The sequence below is a fragment of the Quercus lobata genome, chromosome 2 (genome assembly GCF_001633185.2).
Source record: "Quercus lobata isolate SW786 chromosome 2, ValleyOak3.0 Primary Assembly, whole genome shotgun sequence".
Taxonomy (NCBI): Eukaryota; Viridiplantae; Streptophyta; class Magnoliopsida; order Fagales; family Fagaceae; genus Quercus; species Quercus lobata.
In genome coordinates this window covers 36,350,586-36,377,115 of record NC_044905.1, presented here as the reverse complement: position 1 = coordinate 36,377,115, position 26,530 = coordinate 36,350,586, and the positions used below count along the sequence as shown (strand labels likewise).

The window sequence follows — 26,530 nt, the reverse complement described above, 5'->3', positions numbered from 1 at the left end:
TCCATACTTCTTTCTTGTCTCTCCTTTTTATGGTGAAGCCCCCAGCATCCCTCCCTTCCTTTAGCAATTTCGCCAAGGTTTCTTCACCTTTTTTTCAACGCACTTTATGCCCTTTCATAGAGTCTTCTAAGAGGTCAGAGGGTCAGGAGGTGGAGCTTCCCATGATAGCAGAAGTGGCTGCCCAAACTCAGAAGGAAGCTCTACCACAGGGGGTTGGTACTGGTTCTTTGCCTTCCCCTTCCTCTCTATCTTTATTTCTTCCTTTTTTCTCTTTTTTTTTTCTTTTTTTTGACACTGTCTGCTCTTGCAGGTGCTGACACAGGTGCTAAGGATCCCTAGCATGCAGTTACCAAAGAAGCTAAGGAACCTATTCCCCATGTCTCGGTCGTTGAAGCTTAGATAAGGATTCCCCAGATTATTCAAAGGGTTGAAAGTCCTCCAGCTCTTGAGGGTGGAGACGTGACGATGGAGGAAGCTTGAGAGATGACTGTTTCAGATCCCGACTCGAGGCTCCTTGCTTTCCTGATCCGCTTTGATTCCTTGGAGTTCAACAGTTTCCTGCGAGCCACTTTTATTAGTTTTGGTAATTTTTTTAATGTAATTTTCATTATTTTATATTTAGGCTATTTATTTTCTTAATTTTAGGTGCTTTTAATGTTTTTTTTTTTTTAAAGTCAAATTAGGTTCCTATTATGATAAGATACTAATTAGAATTTATTTTACGTTATATTTTTTGTTTGTCAAATTTTTAGGAAGTCTTTAAATAGGCCTCCAAGTCAATAAATGTTTTTTATTTTTTATTTTTATCAATTTAGATTCAATTGTGTAGAAGAGGACCAAAACTAACCCATATGTTATTTGCAGATGATAGTTGTAGGGTCACAATTTGCAGCCCAAGCCCAAAATGTATGGAGTCTTGGCCCAATGAGCCTAATACAATGAATTTGTAGAGAATTGGTCAAAGAACTAGGTCCTAATAAGTTGGGCAATGGCTAGTATTGAATTGCATGACGATCAAACACAAATAAAGGATGTTGATATCAATAGACTTTCAGTCCGAGGAGGTTAAACCTGTATATAATGATCACTCTTGGGTATTAGAGTGATTTAGATTGCTATAATATTTTTTTTTCTCTCTATTTTCCGATCCCCTTCTTATGGAGGGTCTTTCACATTATATAGCTAATTTTGGATCATCTTGATCCTACACTTGTTGATCATCTGAGTCCCTACTTAAATGCCCGTCCCATCAGACACCCCTTTCAGCCTTCTGTGAGTTGTGGTAGCCAAGGCAGCATTGTTCAGAGGTCTTCTCCACATAAATGCTGCCAGAAAAGTAACTACAATGCATTTAATGCAGTGGTAGCAGCTTTTCCTTAGATATTTTGAGTTTCCTTCCTTCTCGTATGTTCATGGGGCACATTTCTATTGCTAGAGCCTTTTGGAGGGTCACTTTAATTGCTAGAGTACACACTTGGACTACATTCGTTGTATCCGAGGAGGGATTCCTCCTCGGATCACCTTCCATTCATCCCTCGCTTATGAGACTTTAACTGGAATCCCTTAATAACTATTTGCTCCTCCTCGAACTTGTCAATGTCCTCGGACAAGGCCCAAGGCCCAATACACTATTTTGGGCCCTAGTCCCTACAATAGTCTTTTGTTTTGTAGGGCCACTACTGAGGAATGTGCAACAGTGCTGAATACATTGGAGACCTATGAGAATGCATTTGGTCAAAAGGTGAATAGGAACAAAACAACTCTATTTTTTTGGTAAATCCACTTCTGAAGATATGTGCCAGGCAATCAAGGAGACTTTGGGTGTGCAAGAAATACACCAATATGAAAAGTTCCTTAGTTTTCCATCTCTTGTTGGTAGGGGTAAAAGGGAAAGTTTCAACTTTCTAAAGGAGAGAGTTTGGAAAAAATTGCAACGGTGGGAAGGGAAATTATTATCTCAAGCGGGTTGTGAAGTCCTAATCAAATCGGTAATCCAAGCTATTCCTACATTCACAATGGGGTGCTTCAAATTACCTCTTGGTTTGTGTAATGATATTGAGGTAATGATAAGAAAGTTTTGGTGGGGTCAACGTGGAAACTCAAGGAAGATACACTGGTTAAAATGGGAAGAGATGACAAAATCAAAATTGGTGGGAGGCATGGGCTTTAGAGATTTGTCAATGTTCAATGACTCTCTTCTTGCCAAACAAACTTGGAGATTGCTAAAAAATCCAGATTCACTATTTTCCAAAGTATTTAAGGCAAAATTCTATCAAAATTGCTCAATTCTCGAAGCAAAGGATTCTAGGTCGGCATCCTATGCTTGGCATGGTATATTGAAAGGGAGGGACATTATTAAATAAGGGGCAAGATGGAGAATCGGGAATGGAAAATCAGTGATAATTTGGCAAAGTCATTGGCTGCCTCGAGAGCATCCACCGTTGGTTTCCTTACCAATGATTGCATCTTTGGAAGAAGCAACGGTTGATATGTTAATTGATGAAGACACAAGGCAGTGGAACCCGGAACTGGTTGATGGAATTTTTGCTCCGGAAGAATCTGCACTAATTAAAAAAATCCCACTGGCAAGGTGCGAAACCGAGGACTCACTGTACTGGCCACTGACACAGGAAGACAACTATACCAGCAAGTCGAGTTACAGGTTTCTGAAAGAGGAAGCAGAGGTACGACCCCTGGCAGATTCAGAGTCTCAGGAAAAAGATTTATGGAAGAAGATTTGGGCTCTTAAGGTTCCTAATAAGGTGAAAAATCATATGTGGAGAGCATGCCGAAACTCATTACCAACTAAAACCAACTTGGTTCGCAGGACCATCATTGCTAATGACACTTGTGATCGCTGTCATGGTGCTGCTGAGGTGATCCACACTTTGTGGGAATGCCCAGAAATTGATGTAGTGTGGACCGATGCGACTCTATGGGATTTTCATTTCAATTCGGAGTTCGCTGACTTCAAACACCTGGTGGCATGGTTAGTATCTCACGGAAAAAACTCGAGATGTTTGCCATGCTTGCATGGTCGATTTGGAATCAATGCAACAAGGTGAGACGCTAAGAACCCAGTTGCTCACTCCACCTCTCGGCTCAGACGGCCAAGGATCTTCTGCAAGAGTTCAAATCGATGCAACCAATTCCTCCACAACCAGTAGCCGTCCCGTGGACTCGCTAGAAACCACCATCAGAGGATTTTGTCAAAGTAAATGTTGACGGAGCGGTTTTCGCCGATGAAGACAAGTCTGGTATCGGGATAGTTATTCGCAATCATGACTGACAAGTACTGGCATCACAGTGCCTGAAGCTTCATCAAGCATATAGTCCTGGTGTTATTGAAGCTTTAGCTGTTCACAGTGGGATCACACTAGCATTGGACATTGATTTTCACAAAATTGTAGTGGAAAGCGACTCAAAGGCTGTTATGACGGTATTGTAGAAGGGGACAGAGATCTTAACCTTAACGTAGGATGGTTTATTTTTTGAAGATATTTGCTTTAGCTCGAGACTTTTTACTAAGTTACACTACTCTTATACTAAGAGGGAGGGTAATATGGTTGCTCATAGTTTAACAAGATATGCTTTACATCTATCTGATATTGTTGTTTGGATGGAAGATGTTCCATCGAATGTTGATTCTGTTTTACAGGCCGATTTAGCCCACATTCATTAATAAAAATGCTTGGTCTTGGTTCTTAAAAAAAAAAAAAAAAAAAAGATTCAATTTAATGAAAATTTGTACTTTTGACTCCCTATTTTTTGGTAGATTCCAGGCCCTTCCATGTTCACATCCAAACACCCCAAACAAGTGAGCATGAGCAACCAAAGGCCCTTTGATAGTAACGTTCAAACACTGAAACTGTGGACCAAAAAATAAAAAGTGCTTAATAACGATGTTTATTATGGGTGTTTGGGTTAAAATTCTCAAATTAGGATGTTTAAAACATGTTTTATGAAAACTTATCAATACCAGTTTTTAGTTTACAAGTAATGTTGTTGGATGGTCTTTTTGTAAATAAGTTGAAAATCGTGGACCCCATTGACAAGACTAAACTCTCTCTACCTTCTTTTTCTTTCTTTCTTTCTTTTTCTTCCACAAGCCCACCCTTTTGTCCTCTCTCTTCTTCTTTTTTTTCCTCTTCTCTCTCCTTAAATAAAATAGTATTATTTTATTATACAATTATCTCTTAAAAAAAATACAAATACACATATTAAGCACACAATTATATTTTTTTCACATTTTGAAATATGTTATTTGAAACATTGTACGTGCGAAACACTTTTTCTTTTTTTTTGGATTATGAATACTTTAAACATATATTATTATAACACTTTTTAAATCACAGTTTTTACATCATTTTGAATACTAATACTTGAACATTGCTACCAGACGGGCCCTAAGCATGTAGAAATGTGAATATCCAAGAATATGAGCACACATAAGCATTCAAGCATGTGAACATACAGACATGTGAACATATTGATTCATGAATGTAAAGGCCATTAATGCAACATAGTATAATTGAGCTCGTTATATGGAAAGCTGCTCATAAATCATGGCCTAGAAGAAGTACAAAATGAAAAGTTCATCACAGGTTGACATGTGGTCTAGTGTGTACAGTTGACGTCATTGATAGCAGTATGGGTATAGGCTAGGCCCCTAATTGCGAGAGTAATCCCTAGATTATTGTCGTTAACACAAAAGATAGTGAAATTGAAGTCATTTGAAGTATGCTACAAAAGTAGTATACGACGAAGGGCACAATTAGTGTGAGGTGACAAAAATGTGTACACAAATTAGCTAGGTTCACACATTGTTGTTGACCTTTATGTATCATAAATGAGGGTTGACATGGGGCAAAATCATAGGGAACATAATGCATGTTGATCGATGATTAGACCATAATATGGTGCACCCTCATACATGCAATAACCCCACTTGGCGAATGGCTTTACTTCACAAATGCAATATGTTTTTTGGTAGAGAGAAACCAATTGTTGGGTAAGGTTACAAATTGTTGGGTTGATGCATATGTTCATACAAATGTGTCTATTCCTAAGGGGTGCAAGTTTGACTATGAATACCAAGACCCTCATTTTCATTTAGACATAATTTCATTCTCTTTGTAGACAAAAGGTTGTAGTTTGTGATCACCTCCTTAACGAGAATGCCATGCACGTTTAGGACCAACAATTTTAAGGTTCCATTTCATGAATTGATAGTGTGACAAAATCATGCTTTTATTTATAAAAAAGAGGTGAAGACTTAAAGATAGTACAATTCCTAAAAATTTTTAGGGGATTTTATATATATATATATATATATAGACACACGTGTAAAGATATATGTATATATATATATATATATTTTTTTTTTTTTTTTTCTATTTCAACATGTAGGTAACAAGGATTCAAATCCATATTCTCCACATAAGAAGAACTAAGTAATTACAAACAGCCACAAGACTATTGGTGTTGAAAGAACTCTTTTACTCTTATTACAAAATTTAAGTTGAATTAATTCTTAAAATAAACTCTTTTACTTTGTTTTCATTACTCAGCAATACTTATGGTCTGTTTAGATACTACATATTTTGCTAAGAACTATTGCTAAAAACATTGTAGCAAAATAACTTTTAAAGCTGAAAACACTGTAAAACACTTATTGCTGCGTTTTTCCTTGGGTGACTGGTCCGTGAACAACGCTGTGGGACCTGGGCTCCAAGACGCAAAACGCAAATACTCTGTTGGCAAACGCATGCTTAGTTGAATTAATAAATGTCCAATATATTAGACTATCTCTACAAAGAGAAATTCTACCTACAGAGAAATATGTTACTTTATTGTGAAATCATATATTTTTAAATAAAGTCTAACCAAATAGTTTATTCAAATAATACCTGACATTATTTTCTTTCATACTCGTTCCTGACTTCATGAGAATCATCGAAGTCCTTAGGCCAAGCGAGGGAAGGTGGTGGTCTACATGGAGGCATATAAGTTGGGGGTGGGCGGATACTTGTCTCAGGTGTGCCACCATTTTTCACTATCATTACAGTGTTCATGCCCCAATCAAGATGTCGTTCAAAATGACAATGCCAAAACCATACACCTATTACAAATCATCCCATGTATGTAAGATTCAAGCAAGGAAAAATCAAGGTTAATCTTTAAGGATCAAAGCATGAACTAAAACATGTTTATCATTCAAAAATAAGAAATATACTAAAAATCAAAATTAAATTAATACATGAAATTTCAACCTTCATCTATTGAACATTAAAAATATATAATCAAGATAAAAACTAAAAAAATTAATTATTTCTTAATATATTTCAACGCAATCATTTATCAAAATGAAACTTGATTTTCTTTTATTACAAAGCCTAATTGAGTTTTCCATTATTTTTAAATGAAATAGAAGTCATATTCTCCTTCTTCTTTTTTCCCTATTCAGTTAAGTGTAAGTAAGAGAATTCAACTCGATCTTGAATCCAAACCCCATCAAATGAGACGTGTTTCCTAGTGTAAGTAAGGGAATTCAACCTCTGGATTTAAATTCCACATGAGAGGGATGCCAGTAGGACTTATGACCATTGACATTCTCTTTATTGTTGTATTGCCTTTATCACTTTATTTTACTATTGTGTATATACTATAATTTCTAATAATATATACAAAGTAAAATTGTGCGATTTTGGTAAATGTTTGTGCCAAATTTGGCCTAGGTGAGAACCAAACACAAGATCAAGAGTTAGAGCAGCTAGGCGGAGTTGTAGTACAAGCCTAAGTAACTGTAAATCTTACCAGGATTATTTGCTTTGAATCTGATGGTAACCCATCCATCCTTTGGCACTTCAACAGAATTCACTTCAGGTGGATCGACCAAGTTAAAGTTTTTGGGGTCTGTCTCATTATTAAAATTTCCAAAACCTGATCCAACCACATAAAAGCTATACCCATGCATGTGCATTGGATGATTTTGTGGTATTTTCAATACCGCAGTCCCTTGAAAAGTTATCTCCACCTCTTCATTGTAGTCTAACATCTTAACCCTGGTCCCTTGAGTTGGTATTGTAGTGTTTAATGGCAAATCGTCCGCAGTGAAGTTAAAGAAAGATTCTGGCCAATTTGGAAAATCTGGGGTATAAATGCCACTCAAGTTCCTGCTTCATATTTAGAAACTGTGTTATGATCAATAATAAGTATTTACAAAATATATAGAAAAAAAATAAAATAAAATGATAATCCTCAAAGGGGAAAAGTAAAAATGGGAATACCTATAATAGGCAAGCAACACATCAGTAGTGGGGTTCACAAAACTCATGTTGCTTAAGCTACTTGCTATCATATTTCCATCTATACCCGCACAGGATGCATTTGGACAGGGAAGATAGTTCATAGAAATTGTGATAAGCATTCTTGTAGTTATATTTAATGGGACATTTACTGGGTATTCTTTGCTTGCTAAGCTCCGTAGGCGACCAATAAATTTATATGCGGCATTATTGTCCGTATAGGCAGGAATGTTGCTAGGAAAGAGTGGAACATCTGGGGCAGTATAGTTGCCACTATACATAAGAATTGCTGTAGCATTTGTGTCATCAAACCCGTTAAAAAACGACTGGTCAGTGTCATATTGTCTAGCGACAGCGTAGTACTGGCCCAAAGATTGATTTGCTGTTAGTAAGAGATTCATGGTTTGTCCCGGGCTTATCACTATAAAATCGTTGACTATGGGTTTTACATAGCTACCATCCACTCCAACAACTGTGATATTATGTTTAGCAATTGCAAAGAAGAGGTCAGCATTCATAGCAGCATTGATTACTCGGACAAGATATGTCTTCCCAAAATCAACCACCCAACGATGAGTTGAATCTGTATCATATGAGTAACAACAATCAAAACAAATTTTTGGGTCTTTTCCGATCCTTGTTAGAAAAATTTTACATATACTTATTTGAAATGATAATGCTTCTTATTTTTTACTAACCTTGGGAGCATGGTAAGAAATCTCCCGGTTGGCCATTGATCACATAAGAATCTGATTCAGGTGCGGATGCACCAGTTTTGAGGTCCTCCAGTACCAACGCGTTAATGTTTCCAACATACCAAGATCCTGCGTATACAATATAAGTGGATTAAGAAGTTTTTTTTTTTTTTTAAGGTGAGGATAGATCCATTAACAACAACAAAATATATCGAGAAATGATATGTTCACAACATTCTTACAATAAATCTTAAGCCGCAGGTTGTTATTGGTTGTTATTGTTGGGGCAAAAAAGTAATCTCAGTGTTAAGTTCAAATTTGAATCAATAACAACTAACCACCTATGATTTGTTGTGAAAATATTATGGACGTAGCACTTCTCAAATACACACACACATTCATAGTATATGATTGAATAAAATACTATTTTGATCTCTCAACTTTACCAAAAATTTGTTTTTTGTTCCTAAACTTTAAAAAATTCTTTTTTCATCCTTAAACTTTGTAAATAGGTTTTTAAATAGTTTTTGAATCAAAAAATAGGAATGAGAAAATAACATTTTTCAATAGTTTAGGGATAATTTTTTTTTTTTTAAATTTTAAGGATAAAAAATAAAACATTTTCAATAGTTTAAGGACAAAAGCCAGACGTTTTAAAATTTATGGTCCAAAATATATAGTAATTTACCCTGTAAGATTCTATTACATTAGTTAATTGTTAGACATTGTCTAAACATCAATATGCTCGAAGGTTTTAGAATACACCTAGGGGTTGAGGGGGGAGATGAGGGGTTCAGGTAGTGACTAGGAGATTTCTAGCCATTTATAAAAATAAAAAGATTAAAAACAAAGGAAAAGATGCTCTCGAAGGTTAAGAATAGCGCTGTAACACCCATGAAGAATAAAAATAAAAATCAAATAAAATATAAGGTTTGGTAGAAGATTCATATGTGAGCTACAATATTAATTATATGAGTGATGTGGTTGGTAAAATATTGAAGTCATACATTGGATAGTAGTGAGAAGAACAAGTGATTAATATAACATTATTGGATTTAAATAATTTCTTATACTTTAGATTAAGGTGGTTACCAAGCATGCTGTAATAAACCCTCACATAAAGGCTCCCTAAGATTTTAAGATGGTTTTCAATTAAGTTGTAAAATAGAGAAGAATTCATATTGCTTGCAAATGATCCATAAAAACTTGACATACCTAGTATGAAAATTTCTTCACCATCAGGCTTCGGGTATGGAGTTGTTGTTCCTTCTTTGGGATAAATAACTATGGCACCATGGACACTTGATCGTGTCCAGTTACTATGAGCATGCCACCAAAGAGTTCCTTCCTCAGTAGAAAAAATGACTTCATATGTGAAGTTTGTTCCTGGTTCTATTGGACATTGTGTGATATACTCAGGACCATCAGACCATGGGTTTCTTGGTTGTTTTACTCCATGCCTGCAAATAGCTTCAATTTATCATTATTGAATCTTCTTGAGCATTTATTATTATCATTGTTATTATTATTGTTGTTGTTTTTTAGCCTCTTCCTCTTCTTGGTTGATTATCTAAAGAAATTTCTAGTTAAAAAATTCAAGTGCAAAAAAAAAAAAACATATGGTGAATTTGATGCCTTGAGTAGGTGCCTTAGAAATGATTTTCTACTAGAAAAAGAAACATGTTGGTTTTGGGATGGAAATAACCTTTTCTAACCCAAAAATCTTTAAAAATATTGTACATACGAAAACCGACTAAAAGTTAGGAATTCAATTTCACGCTCATCCAATTTAAACTTAAAAATCTCAAACCCATCCCAAACCCCTTCATTTATCCAACAACAAGGCATGCACGAGTCGAATCAAGTAGATTAACACAAAAATGAACATCTAAAATAATATTTATCTAAATTTAAGTATTAGTAAATAATTTAGCGCATTACATTAAACAATATGCTAAGAGAGAATAAGTCTCACACACACACATATATTATATTTAAAGCCAAAATTAAGAGAAAATCCAATTAGAATTTTAATTAGACTCAAATTTTCAACCACATGTACTATCTAAATATGTTAATTTTTGTGCCAAGTAAGTTATATAATTTTTTTTTTTTTTTGTCATGTTAACGGGTGCCCTTAAAACAATTGTTAGTAAATCATAATAGAAAAATTTTAACACAATTTTCATGGGAAATATAAAAAGTTATTAGAAAAATTAATTACTTTATCATTTTCCTATAAAAAGTTTTTAAAAATAGTTCCTAAATCAATGCCCTTAGTGCATATGGGTTGGATCTAGTTTTCTTCAACAATAAAGTTCCTAATGAGCATTGTCATTTTTTTCTTCCAGGTAAAGGTCGGGTCTTAATGCAATAACAAGTTTCTTTCACAAAACAAGAAGTCAATATGGTGTAAATCTTCACCTTCACCCTGACTACCAATGGAACCACTACCTCTAACTTACCGATTGTTTCGTGACCATTACCGCCACCTGCTCTCTTCACTCAGACCTTTCCACCAAACCCCTCTCTAATTCTACAACCAAACATGTTTTATTAGTTGAGTTTTGAGTTTCATTTGAGGCCAAGACTTAAAGAGAGTCTAAAAGGCGGCTTGTATCAGGAATTTCTGAATTGTAGAATGGTTTTCAAAGTGCAAGGGGTTTCAAGCATGGATGTCAATACCGTACCGTACCGGCCGTACCGGCCGGAATATACCGTACCGGCCAGCAATCCGGTACACTCGACCCCCCTGTTTCGTACCGGAAAAAATACCGGCCGTACCGGCCTCGTACCGGCCAATTTCGGGCAATACCGGCCGGTACCGGGCGTACCGGCCGGTACAGAAAAAAGTTTTTTTTTTTTTTTTTTTTTTTTTTAAGTTTTGTAATTTTTGAATTTTTGTTATGACAAAATGGTAACTTATTTGTATTAACTTATTAGTATTATTTGTTTTCTTAGTATGCAATGGTAACTTTTAAGCTTTCTATTTTATTTTTTTATTTTTTTCCCTTTTAATTGATACTAAAGTCTAAAACCATGAATAACTAGTTCTAAATTGATGAAATGTTTTATGGTAAACTTTTATATTTATTATAATATATATATACACAAACACATACATACATATATATATATATATATATATATATATATATATTTATATTTATAAATATAAAAAATAGCGGTAAACCCGAAACGGTACATCGGTATTGACCGGTATCCGAAATATATCGTACCGGTGGCCAAACCGGTACGGCCTCCGGTACGGTATTGACATCCTTGGTTTCAAGGTTGCTCCAACTTCTAAGATACCATGCAGCACTTGTATGGTTAAAATTTGATTCTTTACAACTAAGGTAGAATCCTTAGGTGGCCACAGCCACAAGTATGACTTCACTTTAATCTTTATTTTTTATTACAGTAATAAATATATATTATACAACATAACATCATAATATATGAAAACTATATTTTTTTTCTTAAGAAAATGAAAATTATTTAAAACTATAATATATAAATAAAAAATAATGCAACATTTTCTTGGCTAAGAAAAATAATTGATCATTATAAAAAAAAATGAAATGTAATTGATCATTTGATTAGAGTTTTTTATCCATTGAGATTTAAATGATTTTTTCATCCATTATAATATTTTAGACTATTGTACATAATGTGAATATAATTAAAATATATAGAGAATTTTTTTTTATTCTTATTATTTTATTTGGCCCCCCAAAAGCAAATTCTTGACTCCGCAACTGGATTTGTGTTGTAATAAAACAGGTTGTGTAAGTGCTTTTTAGAAGCTTCTTTATTTTTTTTTATAGGAAAGAAAAAAGAAAGTAGCTTTTGATACTGAATATAATCTCCTTTTTTTTTCATATGTTCAATTGAGTTTAGATTATATTTAAATTCTCAATTAGATTTTTTTTTCAAAAATTCTAGGACCATGTAAAATATCACAACTTTTGCTACAGCTGTTTACATGGCAAATTGTGAGTAGTGGAAAAAAAATGGTGGGTCTATGTGAAAGTAACAGAATAATTGTGACAAAAGTTGTGCTTTTATGTGATATTAGAATTACTCGTCTTTAGTTTCAAAAAAAAAAAGAATTACTCGTCTTTTGTTTTTGTTTTTGTTTTTTTTTTTTTTTTGACTAAACTTCTCAATTAGAATCTTGTTGGTTGTATTTTTTAAAATAATCTAATATATAGTTCCACATACAAATACAATCAAAATAAATATATATTAATAATTATCATAATTATATATTTAATAGTTCCTTATAAAAACACAACCATAAAGATTACTTAATATTTCAAGTTGATTTCAATAGCCTACCTTAATAATATACCTTAATAATATGCACTGATCTTTTTCTTAAAATAAAAATAAAAATACTTAATAACTACTATAATTATCAAAATAAATATCTAATCTTTCACACACCAAAAAAAAACTGTTAATAACTGTAATTATCAAAATTATCATATTTCATATTCTATACAAATGGGTGTTTTTTAGACGGTGTTTGTTTGGGTTAGCTAATTGAAAGGGGTGTGGGTTCCTTTCATTTAATACTCTGCCTGTCTCTCCTATTTTAATTTTTAATTTCAATGAATGACCACACAAAATCCAAGGGTTAAGAAAAGCCCCACGTCATCACTCTGGCCTCAATATATGGTTGATAGTGGCATTTTGGACTGAAGCAGTAGTATCAAGTATGATTCACGGTTGAGAGTACTGACAGTTGGAGTCCATTTGAATACCGGTTATTTTATTTAAAATTGAAAAATACTGTAATAAAATAATTTTTAAATATGTGAATAGTACCGTGTGACTCATTTTTAATTAAAGATTGATTGAAAAAAGAGATTTATGGGTCCCGTGAACAGTGCATAGGACCCATTGACAATGTCATTCCAGTGAAAAATTTGGACATTCAAAGAGGTAGTGGGTTCCGTGTACAGTGCACAGGACCCATTTACAGGTCTGTATCCCACGTGAAATGCCCTTTTCAATAAATAAATAAAATAAAAATAAAAAAGGAAAACGCAAATGCAGTGCCCGGGAAACGCAATCCAAACGCATACTAGGTGTATGTTTGAATACCAATGAAAAATTAAAATTATTTTACTATTTAATTTATTTTTTCTACTATTTATGGGTTCCACTACACTTTTTGGTACTATTTATGGGTTCTGCTGTACTATTTTAATTAACTTTTACCTTTATTTACAATACTTTCAGTAATAAGTTTTCAGTTTTAGCAAAATAAGTAGTATCCAAATAGACCCTAGATCAACAAGGAGTTCATCCGGCAAGTTGAATGAATACGGGTGGGTCTGGCGCTGTGTGTGATTGATGGGCTGCTTCACTTGTGTCTTTTTGTGTTTTCAAACGATGCAAGGTTGCAGAAAATTAGATATGTTAGGGTTATATTTTCTATATATTGCAGGGACGGTTCCATTTGGAGCCTAGGAGGTTCAAAAACCCCCTACACTGAAACCAATATATATATGTATATATATGTTTTACTTTTTTTTTGGTTTTGACCCCTAAAATAAAAGTTTGAACACTTCGACCCTAGATTTTTTTAAACCCAGTTGAAATAAGTTTGAATATGATTCTCTTAACAATATCTTTGTCTTTTTAAACACACACAAAAAAAAAAAAAAAAAAAAAAACACAAACCAATTTGATATAAAATTTGGAAAAAAATAATAATAAGCCCAACAACAAAAGTAGAAATTCGCTAATCTTAAACCTTAGAAAAAAACTCATTTAGATCTTAATAAATTTGAAACAAAATCAATCAAATAGGAGATTAATTGATGAATGATTGCTTAGCTGTGTACATTGAAAGATATGTAACTTGTAGGATTAATAATGAAGATATCATGCAACAATTTTAAAATATGAAACATCGTAATTAAAAAGCAATGGTAAAAACATAACCAAAAGTGCTACCAGAATAACCAAAAGCATAACCCCAATAGATAAAATGAAACATCTTCAAAAAAGTTTGTTGATTGAAATTATATTATGTGATTATGAAGTGGAAATTTCTCATTCATTATAAATAAAGAAAAATGTATATCAACGGGCAGATTTATTACATTAGTTTATAACATCTTAATTAAAAAAAAAAAAAAAGATTGGCAAATAATTAACTGGACTATATAAGCGCAACAGGTATTTATAGATAAAGCAAAATGCTAGACATAACAAAATTAAATCTTGGATATTAGCTAGGAGAGAGAGAGAGTACCAATGAATTGTGACACCATAATATCCTTCATTATGAACATTAACAAATACAGTATCTCCTTTATGAACACGGATTACTGGTCCTGGAAAACTGTCATTTACAACCAGCATGCTTTTTGTGCTGCACAGCCTCGTAAAATTTTTCTCCCTTAGCTACAAGAGGAAAAAGGAAAAAAGAAAACCAAAATAATAACAACTGTTATGAATATTAAATATTGAGAGGTGACTAATATAATTTGAGCCCTTAGAAAATAACTCCAAGTAAAATATTTTTATATATTCAAATATCAAGTATAGAGTATATTTATCTCACTTCTTTATATACAGGGACGGACCTACACGAGGGCAAAGGGGGGCCATTGCCCCCCCCCCCCCCCCAAAAAAAAACTAGTATAAAAAAATTAAGATTTGCCCTTAAATATATACATATATATTTATTTGTCTCTCCTCCTCTAAAATATTTATATATTGACCTACAAGAAAATAAATAAATAAATAAAATTCATGCCCCGTTAACTACAAAAATAAAATAAAAAAATAAATATGGACTAAACAAAAATTACGCATAAAATAAAAAACACTTTTTTAGTATGTTATACTTTGTTGTTGTGTTTTATAATATGAAATGTTTAAAAAATACTTATTTTGTATGTAGTATTTTGTTGAATATGAAATAGATGTTAGTTTTTATTTTCATTAAAAAAAAAAAAAAAAAAATTGGTTTTAAGCTTTGGCCCCCCCTAGGTATGAATTCTAGTTTTGTCCCTGTTTATATATATATATATACCCAAAAAAATGAAATAATAATAATAATATTATACTCTATTATTATTATTATTTCATTTTTTTGGATATAAAGGCAAAATCATCAACTTATTAGTATTGTTTATAAAAAAATTAAAGTTTGAATTTTAAAATGAAGCTCTGGTGGGTTGTGAGGCAGACTACACACAAAACTAAAAAGCAAGTTTGAAAAGGAGCAAAAGAGATAAGAGACGCAATGAAAAAGAAGCAAAAGATTCCATCGAAAATAAAGATAAGGGTAGCTATTGGATTAGCCGAGCTTGCAATTAACAATAGAATAATAACAAAATCTTAACGTACAAAAGTAAAGATAGTGGGTTCAATGTTTTCTAGTTGTCAATCGATAATTCTGGCCGGATAGAGAACAAAATGGTGTATGAGTTCTAATTTAAGCTACACATTAACTACTTTTTCAAACAAAAAAATAAAGTTTATAAGATATATATTATTTTAAATAACTATAAAAATGTGGTATTATTATACTGTAAGATGAATTATGGGTTTTTTTTTTTTTTTTTGGTTGGGAAACTTGCAAAGTGTGAGTTATGGACAATTAATTTTTTTTCCACCATTTATAAATTGTCACATGGGCGAGCTGTGGAGATTTTTGTAACAGACTTATTAGATAACTAATGAAAAATGTTAGAAACATAAAAAATTTCACAATTATTGTCACAACTTACCACGTGTCAAGTTGTGAATGATGAGGTCAAATGACAAGTTCATATCTTCATCACTTATAACTTGTCACATTATAAGTTTAATTAACCCCAAGGTACAGTTATTAATTAGATGATGAAAAAAAAAAAAAAAAAAAAGAGGCAAGAATTATATCATGAAATAGAAAGGCAGTGGGTTGTTTGACACTTACAACAAAGTCGTAATAATGAACGGCACTTTCAGCCATGCGAAACAGAAATATATTCAAACAAGCAAGCCATAGGAGTTTTGAGAGCAGACCCATCTTGTTCAACCCAAATCTATTTTAGATAAATTTGTTTAACGACTCTTATCTTTACATAACATTGATTAGATCATCATTAGAAAAACATTTCCACGGACTGAATTGTTAGCTGGGAGCTCTTTCGTTCGTTGGAGAGGATGACTTCTTGTTAACAGCCTGAAAACACAAAGAAACAAAAAGCTGAGCCTGCATTTCTTACTTAATAGCTAATACCATTATATAATCCTTATTCTTATGACTTAATGAGAACTTGATGCAGAACTACTGTTGCTTGGGAGTTAAATAATAAATGTCCAAGCCCATCCGAAGACCCGACTCATCCCAAAAAAAATGACCGGATCCGATCCGACACAGGCCGACCCGACTACTCCGGCAGCCGGTGTCGGATCTTCTCCATCAGAAACCGACTCCATCGGGTCGGTTTCGGTAAATACCAGCCGAAATTCAAGATTTGACCGGCATGATTTTTGTACTTAAAAAATAAAAGATCTTAAAAACTAAACAAATCTGTATTCTGTACACCTAAATACCTCAAAAAGGAAAAAATGAAAAGAAATGAAATGAACAAACGTACCTACACAGCTAACAAAAAGAAATTCGTAGTGAGAAATTTGAGAGTGAGAACTGGAAAAGATGCTTGGTACTGATGGAAAGACGCAGAGAAGTGAGACTGTTATAAACTCATAAAAGTGAAGATGAAGATGTAGGTGTGTTGAAATTCAAAAGTGTGTAGGGCATAAATAGAGGAGACAGAAGAAAGTAAGATATGGATGGTGAGGAAAAAAATAAAAAAATAAAAGGTTGGAAATAAATTTGTTTAACGATTCTTATCTTTATATAACATTGATTAGATCATCATTAGAAACACATTTCCATGGACTGAATTGTTAGCTGGGAGTTCTTTCGTTAGTTGGAGAGGATGACTTCTTGTTAACAGCCTGAAAACACAAAGAAACATAGTTGGAGAGGATGACTTCTTGTTAACAGCCTGAAAACAAAAGGCTAAGGCTGACTTTATGAGACCTGTCTGTAACTGAACACTTGTTGCTTGGGAATTGGTGTATCTAATAATAGTTGTGAGTAGCCGAGCATCTGTTTAGATACCATTAATTATTAAAAATTGAAAATATTGTAATAAAATAATTTTTAAATGTGTAAATAGTATCATGAGATGTAATTTTAAAAAAAAATATGCTAAAATTAATATTTACGGGTCTCATAAATAGTGCACAGGACAGCACAAACGCAAACGCGTATCTAATATAATATTGGATCATCCTTTTTGTTAATTGGGTTATACTAACAAATGCTCTTAGGGTATTAGTTTAACAATTTATTTTAAGAAAATTTTGACACTACTTTTATGGGAAATGAAAAAAATATCAAAATATTAATATTTTTTTTCTTTTCCCATAAAAGTAGATGATATAATGGAGTCTTTTGGGTTAATATTGTAAAATTTAAAGTTAATTTGTGTTATACGAACTGTTCAAAGATAATTGGGAAATTGAGGAGAGAGACTGAATTTCAACAATGGCATTGCCGAAATTCAGCCAAAAAGCAGGAGAGAGAATAAGGAAAGGAGGAGAGAGAAAATCTTTGAATTTTGGCAATGACATTGCCGAAATTCCACTGCCCAGTTTTTTTTTTTTTTTTTCATTTTCGGCAATGGTATTTCCAATTTTTTTTCTCCCTATTTCGGCAATGCAATTGTCTCAAGTAGTTTGTCACTTTTATTTTTCTCACTATTTCGGCAATGATATTGCCACAATTTTTTTTTTCCTATTTCGGCAATGCCATTGCCACAATTAGTTGTCACAAATTTTTTTAACTAATAATAACTAATTATATGTGATTTATTGTAAAAATATTGTGGACATGAAACCTATTTTTTACTCTTCTAGAGATTTCGAAACCACTTTTTTTTTTTTTTCCATTTTCGGCAATGCCATTAATCACAATGCTAAAAAAAAAAAAAAAAAATTATTCTCCTATTTCGGCAATGATATTGCCGCCATTGCCTTTTTTATTTATTTTAAGAGCACTCCACACTCGGGCACACTCGGACACACAGGATTCGGGCAGCAAAACTGGGCAGTGGAATTTCGACAATGCCATTGCCGAAATTCAAAGATTTTCTCTCTCCTCCTTTCCTTATTCTCTGTCCCGCTTTTTGGCTGAATTTCGGCAATGCCATTGCCGAAATTCAGTCTCTCTCCTCAATTTCCCAATTATCTTTGAACAGTTCGTATAACGCAAATTAACTTTGAATTTTACAATATTAACCCAAAAGACTCGATATAATGAGTGTAACACCACTATTGCAGTAACCAACTAGTAAACTATCACACCATCACATATCTTTGGTGCGATGGTCATTTCACAAGTATAAGTACTTTTGGAATATGGAGGGCAAGGGCCAAAATTCAAGTCTCTAGAAGGGAGTTTCAAATACATATACATTTAGATTATGATAGAGTGGAATTTCTATCTTATAAAAAAAAAATAATAAAAAAAAAACCAAGCAAACTATCACTATCAATTTTTTCGTAAAAAACAAACCACTATCAAATTTAAATCTAATATTAAAATATTATTAAACCAGGAAAGCTTAGAAAGCTTAAAGCCCGTGGTACTGTAGTAGCAATGGTGGTACTGTAAAGTCTGTAATACACTAATATAATATCAACAAAGATAAAAACTAAATATAATAATTAATAAATATATCAATTTATGTGGTCAGTGGTGATACACGAGGTATGGACTTTTTTACCAAGCATATACTACTTTACATCTTTACCCAACGAAGAAAGATTTCAATAAAATTTGGCTACTTTAACGTGAAATGCTAGCGAATGTCTTAACGTAATGATTAATAATCAATTTAAAAAAAATTATGAAAAAAGAAAAAAAAATAATTAATATTTTAACAGTTTTTTCTATTTTTCATAAAATTTGGTGTCAAAACTTTTTTAAAATGTATTGTTCCTCAATGCTCTAAAAGCATTCATTAGTAGGACCCAACGTTTAAAACATAACCCTAACTAAAAAAACGCTAATTAGGGTTGCATATATGAATTATATATTGCCATATACACTAGCCTTTATAATTGTGAAATAGTAAAAAAAAAAAAAAAAAAAAAAAATTCTTTTTTAAGTAAATATCCTCTCTTACAATTCTTATTCAAATTATTGAATTGTACTCGTCTTCAGCAAATAAAATGATTAAGACTCTTTTTTTTTTTTATAAGACTCTTATTATCAAAAAAAAAAGAAAAGAAAAACAGATTAAGGCTCTTGCAAGAGCGGTTGAATGGTCGGCAAGCAGTCACCAAGTCACTTGGCCTATATATTATTAGTACATATACGAGTATTACTAAAATAATTAATAATTAATATTGTTATGAATATTAGAAGAGCCAATTTTTTTTTTTTTTTTTGGTAAACTTAGAAGAGGCAATTTTTTTCATATACGACATTTCAATGCATGTTCTTTATCTATAGCCAATACTATTTTTGCTTAACAGTGAAGCAGCCGGATGTGAAGTTGAGAGTTTTTTTTTTTTTTTTAACAAAATAGAAATTCTATTCTAACCTAATTTAAGTGTATATGTGTGTGAAGCTCTCTCTTTAAAACTTGAACGCTGACCCTTGCCCTCCACACCCCACAAACACTTATACTTATGGAGTGACCATCGCACCAAGCATATGCGGTGATGTGAAGTTGAGAGTTAGATGCAAATACATATGTATATGTATTCAATACTATTTAATGATTGATTTTTTTCTATAAAATAAATTTAATAAATAAATAAAAAAAGTTTTCTCTCTTTTCTCTCTCTCTTTTTTTTTTTGGGGTGCTTTCGACTCTTACTAACTATTTACTTTCATTTCACAACATGTTATCAGTACAATTCTCTAAGGCTGTGTTTGATTCAGCAGTAATTGATCTTTGGAAAATGTTTTACACCATTGATGGTGTTTGGCATCTCAAGAAATTATGGTCAAACTGGAAATGAATTCAGTTTACTGTAAAATACCCCCCCTTAAAGTGTAAAATGTTTTACACTTTGAAATTACCTTCAACAGACCCTTAGAACCTAACTGTTGTACCTGAGAAGATGGTGCATGACCAAGATGAGAATGCCAAAGTGCGAGAGAAGGTAAGGAAGAAACTGCAGCAATTGCAGCAGCAATAGAAACAGGAGCAACAGGTGGAAGATGAAGATTGTCCACGGGAAACATACGCCCAACTCTAGGACCGGTCCCAAGCTCTTGCCCCATCCTCGAATCCTGCACAATACGCTTAGAATAATAAAAAATAAAGCGATAACCTAGTTCAGCTAATTGTCCCACAGAACACAAATTATTGGATAGGTCAGGTACATGGAAGACTCCAGGAACAGAGAGGTTAGAGGTCGAAACAAAACCTAGATTATTCCCATGCATGGTGGAACCATCAGCTATATGAATATTTAAAGGATGTGGTGCAGGGTCAAGTTTGGAGAATAAGGACGAGTGAGGTGTCATGTAATTGCAACAAGCAGAATCAAAAAGCCAAGTTTGAGACTTACTAGGTAGAACAGAGAGAGCAGTGGAAAAAGATGCATTACCAGTCATACGAACAACCTGAGCTATGATCTCCTGTAGTTTAGTGGGGGAGAGGTTGATAGTGGATCCAAAAGATTGGGACTTAACTGAAATGAAAGACATCATCGGAGTAGGCTTAGTATTAGCAACAGCAGCAGTAGATTTGTTGCGATGGTAACAAGTCTCAATGGTGTGGCCAGGACGCTTGCAGTGATTGCATAACTTATGGGTGGAGCAGAAGGAGTAATAGCCAAAACATTGAGCTTATTTTGGGCTTGAAGGGTTGCAAGACGAGCTTCTTTTCTAACCAACTCGTTCACAGCAGTATCAAGAGAGGGAGGAGGACTACGATTAAGAAGCTAACCTCGAATGGGCTCAAAGTCCTTGTGAAGTGACATCAGGAATTCATAGAGGCAAAATTCATCTCTAATGGTAGCATATTGCTGAGCATCCTTTGAGCATGCCCAAGTTGGATCAGAAAGGTCAATTTGGTCCCAAATGAAGCAAAGCTGATCATAGTAGTCATTGATGGATTGCCCTGGTTCTTGCCTGAGTTGATGCAATTCAACCACTAACTAATATTTCATGGATCCGTGAGTAGTGGAGTACCTTTTGGCCAACATGTCCCATGCTGATTTAGCATCATTAAAGCTACCCAACAAATTGGAGATGGAGGGAATGGAAGTGTTCCGAATCCATGTGAGGATCATGTGGTTGTGACTATCCCATTCAATCATGCAACCAAGGAAGGCATCATCTTCTTCACTTGCTCCTTTGATAGGAATAGTGATTGCACCAATACAATAATGCTAGAGTATGCGACCCTTAAGAAAACTGCGCATAACTTCAGACCAAGATAAGTAATTTTTATTTCCCTCCAATATAGTATTGATGGGGCGAGGAAGAAAAATATTCTTTTTATCCATTTAGAGACACAATATGCAAAAACAGACTGCAAAAATGAAATCTACATGAAAAACTGGGTAAGGAGAACCTGGACTGCAAAAGTCAACCCTGGAGAAAAGTCACCGGTCAAAGTCAATGGTCAATGGTCAAAGTCAACGCGATCAACGGTCAACGAATGACATCAGCAAGATGACGTGGCACTAACGTCAGTAGATGACTAGATGCTGACGTAAGCTAGGGCTGACGTGGCACTGATAACGTCAGTTAGAGCTGAGGACAGCAGGTGTGGCGCGTGGGATTTGACACAAAAGCTTCTAGCTGCGTGTGAGGGCGCGTGCAGTCTTCGATGACTGCGAGGTTTCCATCGGCGTGTAGATCGGCGTAAGGCGATCTCAATGATACTTGTAGAAATGTAATCGGAGCAGTATTGACGGCAGTGATGACACGTGCAGTGGTCTGTGCGGTGTAAGACTCCTCAACGACAACTGCTGCAGGTTCGGAACCCAAAGACAACGGTTGGAAGACGTCGGAGGTTCAACGGCAAGAGGCTGCGGCGACTATTGTGACGGTGAAAGCGATGTTGAGAATGGAGTAGTACCAATAAAGACAAGACTGCTAAGAAAAGGTCAGAGCAGTGGCTCTGATACCATGTTAGAAATACTGAAATCTGTAGTATTGTATTTCATAATTAAAGAATATACATGACTGCCTTTATATAGAAGGCATATGTGTGCGGTACAAGTAAATATGTGTACATTACAAGTAAAAGTATAGTACAAAAATGTGTACTATACAAGTAATCTAGCTGGGCCTAAAGCCCACAACACCAATACATGTTAACAGGAATAATGGAAAAAAATAATAATAATCATTCACAGGTGAGATGAATAAAGTGGGGGTATTTATGTAAAGTACATCATTTAGCACTTTTTCCTCTCCATTTTTCTCCCAAATTAGGAGGATAAAAAAATATGGACCCGGAGGGAAAATTTTTCTCTCCATTTTCTGTCTCTCTTATTTTCTCTCCTGAACCAAACAGTAAAAAATACCATTTTCCACCATATTTTCCTCTCCCTATTTTCCATCCTCCTTATTTTCATCCTAACCAAACATACCCTAAATATATTAAAAAGTAAAAAAGTGGTTCAGTTGTTATCTAATAAAAGCCATAGCTAGTTACTCTGTTTCTATTTGTCTACATGTGCTCCACGCTAGTTCAAGTGCCTGAAGAGCATATCTACTGAAACACCTCAATAAAATCAATTCTTTCATTTTTGTCCACAAGATCTAGTTTCGTCGGGGTCATAGTTTACAGTTGTCTCTCAATTTTATCTCTACTACAAATCAAACATTAAAGTTACACGAATTCAACTGGTTCAATTCTTCTTATTTGTATGATACTAATAGGATTGTAAGATTTAGGTGCAGAAATATAAGTGCAAATAAGTTTTTTACTTTTTTTGAGAAAAAATAAGTAGTAATAAGTAATAACCCCTTTCTCCATCAAAAGAATTTAAATTATTAAGGATATGTATGACATAAAATTTAACATATCTGTCCAATATAGAGAAATTTAATAATGTAAGTAGTTAGTCAAATCCAACCATTCTTTCTTGCATAGTGAAGAAGAACAACGGGTTTATCTTCTCATTATGTCAAACCCAAAATCTAGGTGGTGACTGGTAAAAATTACTCTAATCAATCTTTCTTTCATAGTGAAGAAGAACAATGGGTTTATCTTCTCATTATATCAAACCCAAAATCTAGGTGGTGACTGATAAAAGTTACTCTAATCAACCTTTCTTGCACATTAAAAAGAACTAGTTTGCACGTGCCACCCCTAAAGTGAGAAATTTCAGACAAAGACAGTGAAACAATGATTTTTGGTTCACAAAAAGTGACTAAACCATAAAAAAAAAAAATTAGAGACATAACAAAATATCAAAATATTTTTACAATAATTTTATTTTTAGTTGTGATGGTTTTTGGTCTGATAGTTTATTATTTTGTGCTGATCTATAAGAAACTTACAACTTAGTAGTAGTTGTGAAAAATATTGTGACAACAACAAAATGTCACAATATTTTCACAATATCTTTATTTTTAGTTGTGGTGGGTCTCAATATAATAATTGTTTTTAATTTTATTTGAACCTATAAAGAACTTACACCTCAACAATTATGAAAATATTGTTACAACAATAAATTAAATGTTACATTTTCACAATACCTTTCTTTTATGTTGTGGTAGGTCCTGATTGATATTTTATTATTTTATTTTGATTTATAAGAAACTAATAACTCAACAGTTGTGAAAATATTGTGACAATAACAAAACCACCATCCACTCTCTTTCTTCATCCTCTCGAAAAAAAAAAAAATGAAATTCACAACAACAATGCCGATGTATATTTGCACATGTATTATAGCGAAAATGTATTTTGCACAATAAATGCATAAGTTGATGTGGGTGACTTTTGGGGTTAATAGAAAAATTGGCTCTTATACCATTTTTCATGAGCTAATACGAATGCTCTAAGAAACTTAAGTTGTTCACAAGTTTCTTCCACCTAATTGTTAAAATACTATGATAACAAAAAAAGTCACATTTTCACAAAACATTTATTTTAAGTTGGGCACGTCCTAATATGATATTGTGATAACACCAAAATATCATAATATTTTCACAAGAGTTTTACTTTTAGTTATTGTTGGTCTTAGTGTGATAGTTTTTTATTTTATTTTATTTTATTTTATTTTGACTTATAAAAAACTGGCACCTTGAAAATTATAAAAATATTGTGACAATTTATTTATGTAGTATAATACTCCTCAATCAAAACACTGTATCAATGCTATAAATATTTAAAAAATAAAAATCGGAACACCAACTCAAAGGAAACTGGTATAAATGGTTATTTGTAGCACTACACATATTTTGGTTTTTAAAAGTAAAAAAAAGAGGCCAGCTATGGTGAAACTGTGAGTCTTTTTCTCACCAAATTGACTCTGCCAAAAACACAATAGGCATGCCGTAGTACATCAAGTTTTGTTTTGGTCTATCACTAAAAGGAGACTATCGCTTTTTCGCAACAAAACGCAACGTTTGGACTCACAGAGAAAGACAAAGTACTTGACTAAACCAAAAGCACGGTAGAAACAATCATTGACACTTTTCATATAGTTCATAACTTCATATAGTTAGTAGAAGTAGGGTAGCTTTTGGACTTCTAAGGCTACCTTTTGGATTTTTTTGAGATTCTCTTGGTGGGCCCTACAATTAAAAAAGACAGACTTTTTCCTCTTTTTCCTATATGTTACTTTATTTGGTTTTTTTTTTTTTTTTTTGGTACAAACTTTTATAATAATTTTAATAAATAAAAAATTAGTAGCATATTCAAACTTACTCTTTTTTTTTTTTTTGGTAAAAAAAATAAGTAAGAGAGGGTGACACTGTGACTTCCTTACATAGGCATAACTATTATACCCTTTGACCGCTCCCAACTTAAGACCTCATTTTGATGAAATTAGTAGCACATTCAAACGAACTTTGGTAATATAAAAAAATAATTAGAAGTGGATGACTAGTGTGGCTTCCTGTGGACGCCCCCAAAATTTCTTTGGGTTTTGTCGCACATTAGGCCCTTAGTGACGTGACTCTTGTGTGATTGTATCTCTAAGGTGGGGTGTGTGTATGCAAGTCCCTTTTTCTTATTTTTATTTTAGGAATTGTCATCAACTATTGGTTTTGTATTAGGTGTGATTGGTCACCTGGATGTTTAATACATTTTAAGTTACCTAATTAGCTAGACCAAATTTTAAGAGTTTGTTAATTAAGGTAAATCAAAAGTCTTTGAACCAAAAATCATGGACTCGGAAGTTTAGTTATGTGTGGGAAAGGTGTTAAGCACCCTACAACGCCTATCCGAGATGGTACCTTATTTTAATTTATTTCAAATGTTAACTTTTTTTGAAGAAATAGAATACTGGGAATTTTTTTTTTTAAAGATTTTTGCAAACAATATACATACATACATACATACATACATACATATATATATATATATATGTATATAAGTACCATGTGAGAGAGCATACAACTACACTTTAAATAGCATGTGAGTATTTATTTACTATATAGCTTGCATGTGAATACTAAAAAAAAAAAAAACAAACACAACACAAAGAAGAGAGAGGGTTGAAGAGTAGCATCTTGTTATCATCTACCATTTTCTCATTTTATTCATGCAAAAATATGACAAAAAGAAACTCATTAGTGCCAAGAAATATTAGGGACAATGTAAACTTATAGAGTGTTCAAAAATTCAAGAAAATGAGCCTTGAACATAAATCCTCGAAAAGGCTTGGAAGTATAAGTTACAATGTTAACTTTCATTATTTTGAAAAAGCACGTTTTTCTTAGAAAAGATTTTGTTGTAAGGTTTTGAGAAAAACATTTTTCTTATGTAGTAAAAACATTTTGAATTTTTTTTTTTTTTTCCTTTTTGGTGGAAGAAAGAAAAAACCCTTTTAAAAAAAATAAACATGGTAAAACACATTTTTCTTGAAAATATTCTGTTTTGAAAAGCACGTATCTTTTTGAAGAAAGCATTTTTGAAAACACACTTTTGTATGTAGAAAAACACTTTCGAAAACTTTTTTTTTTTTTAAAGCACTTTCTTAAAAAAAAATTGAAAATATTTATTTTATAATTTTTTTAGTTTCGGGTCTCTAAAAAATCAGATTTTGATTTATTTTCTTGAAAACAGATTTTTTTGTTTTTTAAAAACAGTTTTCGTAAAAAAATTTCTAAAAAAAAAAGATATTTGGTTTTGAAAACAGATTTTTATTTTGAAAAACAGTTTTTGAAAAAGTTTTATATTTTTTGAAAAAAACAGTTTCTGGAAACAGTTTTGGAAAACAGTTTCGGAAATCAGATTTTTATTTGAAAACAGTTTTATAAAAAAACAGGTTTGGGAAAACAGATTTTTA

At 32.9% G+C, this 26,530-nt stretch overlaps 2 protein-coding genes across 2 annotated transcripts; one reads left to right on the top strand and one right to left on the bottom strand.

The window, feature by feature from the left end:
- Positions 1 to 2,456: 2,456 nt before the first annotated feature.
- Positions 2,457 to 3,448, top strand: LOC115963791. Its single transcript, XM_031082961.1, has 2 exons — positions 2,457 to 2,981; positions 3,308 to 3,448. Exons 1-2 carry the CDS (start codon positions 2,457 to 2,459, stop codon positions 3,446 to 3,448), a joined length of 666 nt encoding a protein of 221 aa, XP_030938821.1.
- A 2,467-nt stretch (positions 3,449 to 5,915) lies between these two features.
- On the bottom strand, positions 5,916 to 16,682 carry LOC115975471 (laccase-15-like). Its single transcript, XM_031096255.1, has 8 exons — positions 16,618 to 16,682; positions 15,951 to 16,199; positions 14,277 to 14,428; positions 9,218 to 9,462; positions 8,006 to 8,131; positions 7,290 to 7,890; positions 6,817 to 7,175; positions 5,916 to 6,121 (listed from the first exon to the last, which is right to left on the bottom strand). Exons 2-8 carry the CDS (start codon positions 16,041 to 16,043, stop codon positions 5,916 to 5,918), a joined length of 1,782 nt encoding a protein of 593 aa, XP_030952115.1. The 5' UTR covers positions 16,044 to 16,199; positions 16,618 to 16,682.
- Positions 16,683 to 26,530: the final 9,848 nt, after the last annotated feature.